Here is a 7,735-nt window from a genome sequence, read left to right as displayed (position 1 = left end):
GTGCGGGGATGGGCGGGGCATTCTTGGGACTTGGCCTCACGCTGCCAGAAGCCATGCTCGAGTTCGGTCCTAGCGCAGAAGTTTCCGGGGAGTGCATTAAGGGCCAAAAGTTCTCAGCGCGTTCTGCCAGAAAAAGTAGTTCCTAAACGTTTTAAAATCTTCCCGTCTGCAACCCACGATCCACCCTCACTGTTCCCTGTGCTCCAGTCGAGCGCCTAAGGGGGCAGTATGAGAAGAGAGGGGGGCAGCAGAGAGCGGGGGTGCTGTGTGGGCGGGCGAGGGGCTACACTGGTTGGGTGATTGTCGCAGGGGCCCGGGAAGAAGCAGCAGCAAAGCGAAAGGGACCACGCCAGAGAGAGTGGGCGGGTGGCCCTCTTGCCTTGGGCGTCCCAGTGGCCTCTCGGCGGCGCCTGAGTACCCCGGCCCCTCTCTGCCTGGCTTCCCCCATCACTGCGTAGCGCCTGCCGCCGCGTTTACGCGTAACCCGTGCGGCCACCGCGGCGCGCGGCCAGGGCGCCAGGGCCAGCGGGTGAGCCAAGTCTGGCTCCTCCTCCGGCGGGGAGCAGTGAGCGCCTCCGCGCCCTCCGGGTTCGCTCGTCCGTGCTCAGCCCCGCGCTCGCTCGGCCATGGGCGCCGCCGGCTCGTCGGCGCTGGCCCGCCTCGGCCTCCCCGCGCGGCCCCGGCCCGGCTGGCTGGGGGTGGCCGCGCTGGGACTGGCCGCCGTGGCGCTGGGGGCCGTGGCCTGGCGCCGCGCGAGGCCCCGGCGGCGCGGGCGGCTGCAGCAGGTGGGCACCGTGGCGCAGCTGTGGATCTACCCGGTCAAGTCCTGCAAGGGGGTGCCGGTGAGCGCGGCCGAGTGCACGGCCATGGGGCTGCGCAGCGGCCACCTGCGCGACAGGTACAGCCGGGCCCGGGCGCTGGGCAGCAGGGGACCTGCTGGGGATAGGGTCAAGGTAGGGGGGTAGGGGGAGGTGACCCTGTCTCGGTGAAGGAGAATAGAGGTTTACCATCTGGATTTCCTGGGCTGCTTGTAGGACCCTCTGTCTCTGATCCTTTAGCCGGGAAGGTCAAGTTCATGTCTGATTCTGATTTGGAAATGTAGGTAGAGGTAAACCGCTGTCTCTCTCTGGATGAGAGGTTCCTCCTGTGAAAGGAACGGGATCTGACCTGGTTATCTCCAAGGCTCCTGCAAGTTCTACGCTTTCTGATTCTATCTTAGTATATGGCACAAGAGTAGAAAAATAAAATGCATTGGCGCTAGTGGGCAGACGGGAGCAACGCTGAAACCAAGTCTTGTTCAAAGACACTGGCTTTGGCCTTGCTGGGGCTTGTTCCTCACAGGTCTGGAGTCCTGGGGAAGGTGCCTGGGAGACCCAGGAGATGGGGAGACCTGATTCACTTTAATGAGGAATGAGCAGAGTGAAGTCTTCTGTTGGGGAGAGGGGGTGTCCGGGGAACTGCACGTATAATATTTGCCATTAAGGGAATAGCGTGTCCCCTCCTCCCCGATGCAGAGTGATTCTCAGTGAAGAACTTTGGGTCAAGTCTCTTCTCACATAGGGCCTGGCACATAGAAATTTCATTCCCTTCCCTCAGAACAGAAAAGGTGCCCTGTCATTTAAGTCACCCCCAAGGTGAGGCTGCAGACACACTCATTGACATAGAATTATGCAGCTGGATATTGGGAAGGCTCTCTTGACAGTGAAGGATGCTAAATCCTAGAAAGAGTGATCAAGGAAGAACGGAATCTCCTTCTTTGCTTCCTTAGGATTAACATGCCTTCCAATCTGGCTGGGATGGTTTAGCTGTGGTCTTGTGTCTAGGGGGAAGGAGGTTTCCAAGTTGTTCGTTCAAGGAACCTGCTAGCAGAGGCTGCTGCCCTGTGTTCCCTCCAGGACACGTGTGTTCACTCTTCTCTGAAGACTGCTGTCCTCTTAAAGAAATGTGGGCTTCCACGGCATTGGAATACTTCAACTTGCTTTAGAGAAGTGTTGTGTATGCAGACTATGTAACTCATGGGGGATTTTGCGTACCCCTCCACCCCAGATTTCTGATTCTGGAAAGTTTTTTAAAACTATAATTTCCTGAGATTCTCATCCCAGACCTGTGGAATCAGAATCACCAAGAGTGAAGCTAACTCGTGTAGAGTGTTTAAGTCTTCCCAGGTGATTCTGATGCTATAGTTAAGGCATGTTTAGAGCTTATTCAAATATGAGGGATTAGAAAAGCCTTCTTAGAAAAGCGGTCTGGGAAGACTTCAGGCCCATTGGTAGTGGACACCCTCCAAAAATTTGGGCGAGGCAAATTCTCATGATGCACATCCAGAGAAATGGCATCGTGCTGCTTTCTTACTCACTTGAAGGATTGAGTTTATTTCACAGAGAGATTTCCAATTCTTGTCTGTATTTCCTGTGATCATCTGAGTGACTGTTGCTTTTTCACTTCTCGTTGTGACTACTTTGCTGTGACTGTTGCTTCCATGGAAAGAAAATATTTGTCCTTTGCTTTTCTGCTTCCGTGGGCATCCTAAAATAAATGGAGCTGTTAACTTGACCTTGTTTTGAGCAATAAATGCTTGGGATAGGGGGGAGGGAAAGGCATGGAACAAACATTTATTCAGTGCTTCATATGCAGCAGGCACTGAACTCTAAGTCCTGTCACATAGATGGTCTTATTTAAGCCTCATAACAATCTTCTGGGCTGGATATTATCTCCACTTGGCAAATAAAGAAACGCTATCAGAAAGGATGTATCTCACCCAACATCACAAAACCATTATGGGCTGGAGGCATTTGAACTCAGATCTCTGTGAGGGCAACACTTATGCTCTTTCTATGAAACTAGCATGTGATTCGGAAGTGCACGATTGCACTGAGAACTTGGGCAAAGTCATTTAACCTCTCAGAGCATCATTTTTTTCATTTGCGAAAGAAAGGTTGACCTTGATGATCTCTAAGACTCTATCTCATCTAGATTTTATTTATTAAAGGGTAATTGAAACTCGAAAGCAAGCTGGAAAGAGCTCTACTGAATGAATGCTATTGTTCTCCCAACCTGAAACTTCAATTACAAAACTGCGATAGTCTGAATGTAGGAAAGGCCTGCTTTATTTAATTGATTTTGAACCCGTGTCTTTGGAACTCGTCTAAGAAGCTGGGATCTTCCTCTGTTTGTGCTCTGTGCCTCAAATCTCTAGAACTATTTTGTTCAAAGCTCTTAACATATTTGTGAAATCTTTGGCTTGAGCACCCTGAGCTGTGAGCTCGTTTAAAGTCCACCCAGCAGAACGCTGGCATTGGCATTGACTGTCTGGCATAGATGCTGGGAGGGCATGGCTGCCCTCCTTGATCTTGTAAATCCCCCCTCTCCTTAGCAGCCGTATATGACCCGACCGTTTATAAATGTGTCCAGACCCTTTCTGAAGCCAGCCCTTTGTGTCTTCTGCACAGACTGTTGTCTCGTGGAGAAATGAATTGCCTAAGTTTGTTATCTTGTGTCATTACTTCCTGGATTCCTTCTCCTTTACCCTCCTACTCTCTGTGGTGGAGTCCCTGTTACCCACCTTTTCAGGCCCGGTCGTTCCTGCTTCCCTGGCCAATTTATAAGTTTAGAAATGAGATTTTTCCAGCTGTCTTGGGCTGGTTCTTCCCCATCACCGTTGGGAGCTCAGGGCACTGTTGTATTTTGGAGAATCTGAGCTGGGCTTCTGCATCGATGCCCACACCACATACTCAATGTTTTGTGTGTCAAATGAAGGTGCTGGCTTTTAGTTTGGCAGACTTGGTTGGGATAACTTGGTCATGAAAAAATCCATACTCCAGGCTTGTTCTTTCTTTCTCAGATCTGGCAGAACAGAGCAAATTATTTATTTACTGGGCATCTTTTGTGTGCAAGAGGTGAAAAATCTGATTACCCGGTTGATGGGGTAATGAGGGTGGTTGGGGTATGTTACAGAGAGCAACCTTTGACCTTTTATTTTGTTTCTGTCCTATCCCAGCGTGAGAATGCTTGCAAGTTGCCTCTTGCCTCTTGAGGTGCAGGGGTTAGCACAAAACCTCTAGCTACTGCTTTTTGCTGTTAAGGCCCCACGGGTTAACTCCCATGTGATTATACAACAGAATGGAGTTAATGGCGGGGTTGTGAGCCAGAGTGAAGGGCTAAGGTTGAGGGATGGATGGGAGATGAGAAGTCTTAGCCCGGGGGAGCTAACTGTCAGAAATAACGTGCAAGCAGGGGCGTGAGTCCTGTTTGGACATGTGTCTGGTTGTGTGCAGATCTCAGAGGAAGTCGTGTCTGGGGACAGGAAGTTCAGGATGCAGGCGTGGTAACCAGAGCAGGGTCATCCAGAACTCTACACCCCAAGAATGAGGCTGGAAATAGGGAACAGGGCCCAGCCCCGAGGGAACAGGGCTGTAACAAAGTAGGCAGGATTTCCCTGGATTCCAGAACCCACCCTCGCCCCACAGGTGAGTAAGACAGAGAACCCTGGGAACCAAAGACGCCTAGAAGGAAAAAGGTGAAGTCCTCAGAGGGGTGGGGGCCTGCTACTGCCCAGCATCACAAGCTCTGGGGAGGAATAGCCAAGACAATTCCTAAAATGTCTTTACCCTGTCACCGCCACCCCTGCTACACCCTCACACCCACACATGCCTGTGAGCAGGGCATTTGTGCCAGCCGCTGTCTGCTGGCTTGGTTGCAGGGAAGGGACAGTTTATCCAGCACCTGAACAAGAATAGGTTGCCTCACTGGGAGGTTCCAGAAGTGAGTCTAGCTACCAGGGTCAGGAGAAGGCAGAGACTGAGCTCCCTGAGCTCTGATGTTAGATGTCTCCACCAGGTCTTCTCAGACATTCCCGTTTGGCCCCAGTCATACTTTGAAATGTCTCCCTTGGAGGAGCTGCCCCTCATTCTGCAAGGGGCTGTCCTTTTTATCCTGCTCACGTTTGCAAAGCCCCACCTTTCACTTGTTCATTCGTTAATGACCTCAGAGTTCTTCACCCACTGCGCTTGTCTGCCAGTTCTGTGTTCTGTCTAAAATAATGATGTCGAAACTTATTTCCCCTTGGGGTGGCACAGTCTTTCTTCTTACTAATCAGAACATTTATGTGGTGTAACCCAAGATATATGCTCTGCTATAAATAAAAGCGTAACCAACCTAACCAGTTCAGTCTCCTTTCCCTTCTTCACTCCCCCCATTCTCCCCATGGATATGATATCCAGAGTGTGAAAACTGAGCCTAGAACAGTGTGCTTTCTCAGAGGTCAGTGGACTTCTTATCGAACGCATAATTTGTGTGAATCTTTGTTTTCTGAGTCAGAATGTGTGCCTGAAAGGCTAGTTAGGGCCTTCTTAATTAGGATCCGCATGCCACAGCGAGTTAAACGGAGTAGAGGCTGGTTTGGGTTCTCTTGGGGTCACGAACATTACAAGACCTTTGTCTAGGGTTTCAGTTCCCTAAAGCCAGTTGTTTTGCTTCAACCTCATCTTGTTTCACAGAAAAAAGACCTGGAAGGCTTTTTGCTTCAATCAAGAGCTTAGAGACATGTTTAATAGGCCCCGGGGAAATTTCTGACCCAAGCAGAATCCTAAAGGAAGCAACGTAGTTGCCTAGGCTGTAAGGGAAGGTCCCTAAACAGGCCTCGTTTTCTGGAGTTTCAGAATTGAGAATGTTCATATGTTGGCCAGACGTTCTCTCTCCGGGCCTTTTCTGCCAAATGAGCTCCTTTTGGGGGCACCAACTTTCAGACCCAAAGAATTTGGCCAGACCTGGATAATTGTCTAGAAGAAATGGTTGGGTCTCGAGTCGAGGCAGGGGGAGGATTTTGATGAACTAGAAGCACGCGGGAAGCTCTTGAGAGGGTGGAGGACGATTTTCTGAGCATGAGCCTGTTTGTTTCTCGGCAGGTTTTGGCTGGTGATTAAGGAAGATGGACACATGGTCACTGCCCGGCAGGAGCCTCGCCTTGTGCTGGTCTCCATCACCTACGAGGACGATCGCCTGATCCTCAGGGCTCCGAGCATGGACCAGCTGGTTTTGCCGAGCAAGCTGCCTTCCTCAAACGAGGTCCACGACTGCAGGTGCTCTGCTGGGGGCCTCTGGGGACCTGCCACAGACCTGATATTCTTTAGGCTCCTCCCTGCGCTCTAACTACAGTTTGTACAGAAGGTGATGAGATTGGTGAAGGAAATATTCAGGAGAAGTCTAGTCTGGGTTGGGATGGAGCCAGTGGTCAGGTGTGAGTGGATGAGGCAGTGTATTGCTTCAAAGATATACTGTTTTAATCAGATATGGTAAGACATGCAGACACAGAAATGACTGTCATGAAGAAAGACGTTTTTTATGTTCACAGATCCCTAAAAACCAGAGGCCCATGCCGTGCAGGGCCACATCAGGAAGCACCAGGGTCGGTCAGGAGGCAGAGGGAATGGAGAAAAACATGAGCAAGGGTCTTTATGGTGGTTTCTGTAGGAAGCACCAGGTGAGGAAGGATAAACAGGCTTAGGATTGGCTAGTTGGAATAATTTCAGTGGCCTCTGGGCATAGGTGCTGTCCCTAGTTGTCTGATACTTGGCACTGAGTGAGTAGGGCAGGTGAATAGTGGTCCAGAGGGGAAGAGCCCAACAGAGGAGGTGGTTGGGTGGGGGCTCTGGATTGGTTGGTAGTATGAAAGGCTCATCAGGTGAGTGGTTTATCTCGAGGAATTGACTAGTCCTGGGAAGGGCAGTTCCTTCAGTGTCAGCAAAGCCCCAAGATGTCAAAGCATCAAAAATACAGAAAATAAAAAAGCATGATTAATACAAATATAGAGGGGGTAGAAAGGGCCAATCTTTAGGGTTTGTCTCCTTTAATTCAAGTCAGATGCACTTCTATTCAGAATTGCCAGCCCTCCAGCCAGCAGACAAGGGAGTTAGTGGAGACGTTGCCACCTGTGTCTCAGGATTGGCTGATAAGGATGCTGGAGCCAGTGGTCAGGTGTGAGTGGATGAGGCCTTTCAAGGTGACTCTGCAACCTCTGAGGTCTGAGATTGAGACTGAGGCGTCTCTGGAAGGAGTCACATGTAAGAGACTTCTAACTCTGGTCAGAGATGTGCCTCAGGCCTGGGCTTCCTTGCAGTCTGTGGGACCCCTGCAGGGCTGTCCAGTTCCATGGCTCACCGGGGTCTTGTCCTGTGCTATCAGGAAGTCTCAGAGGCTTAGACACTGGTCATGGGTGTTCTGGCTCCCTTTTTAACCACCTGGGCATTTTCAGCATATGGAAATTGGGGTTGTCCAGAGGTCCCAAGATTCAGAAGAGAGCCACAGATTGCTCCCTGTGCCCTGATCATATGCTTTTACAAGCGAAGTATCTGAGCTGAAATCCATCACTCAAGGTTTCAAACTTTCAAAAGCCCGAAGCAGTGATTCACTGAATACTATATTTCAGTTCATGATCTCAGCAAGCTTATGAGGTGGATACCATTAATTCCACTTTACAAATGGGGAAACCAAGACTTAGATCACTGGCACGCCAGGCAGAGGTGGAATTTGAACCCACCTGCCTCCTCGGCGTTTGCTTTTAATGCCTGCACACGGGGAGGAGAAAAGCTATTCCACATATTACAGGTTTTGAGCGAAGAAATTCATTGAAGAAAAAAACTGTAGCCATCTCAACTTGATTGGAGGACAGTCACAGCTCATGAGTAAATGCTTAGTTGACATGTGATGAGTGACAGGTACCGATGTTGCCTGGCAGACT

The 7,735-nt window shown here is 50.3% G+C and overlaps 1 protein-coding gene across 2 annotated transcripts in view; it reads left to right on the top strand.

Annotated features, from left to right (window-relative positions):
- The first annotated feature begins 280 nt into the window (after window positions 1-280).
- Window positions 281-7,735, top strand: part of MTARC2 (mitochondrial amidoxime reducing component 2) — a 37,794-nt gene continuing 30,339 nt past the window's right edge. Inside the window, exons 1-2 of one of the 2 annotated variants that reach the window (XM_058533676.1) lie at window positions 281-898; window positions 5,904-6,077. In XM_058533676.1, the coding sequence (XP_058389659.1) occupies window positions 627-898; window positions 5,904-6,077 (446 nt within the window). In that variant the 5' untranslated portion in view covers window positions 281-626. The remainder of the gene's footprint in view (window positions 899-5,903; window positions 6,078-7,735) is intronic. The other variant, XM_058533675.1, reaches the window with a different exon arrangement.

The sequence above is a fragment of the Diceros bicornis genome, chromosome 38 (genome assembly GCF_020826845.1).
Source record: "Diceros bicornis minor isolate mBicDic1 chromosome 38, mDicBic1.mat.cur, whole genome shotgun sequence".
Taxonomy (NCBI): domain Eukaryota; kingdom Metazoa; phylum Chordata; class Mammalia; order Perissodactyla; family Rhinocerotidae; genus Diceros; species Diceros bicornis.
The sequence above is the reverse complement of the archived record's forward strand: the minus strand, read 5'-3'. Positions and strand labels throughout refer to the sequence as shown.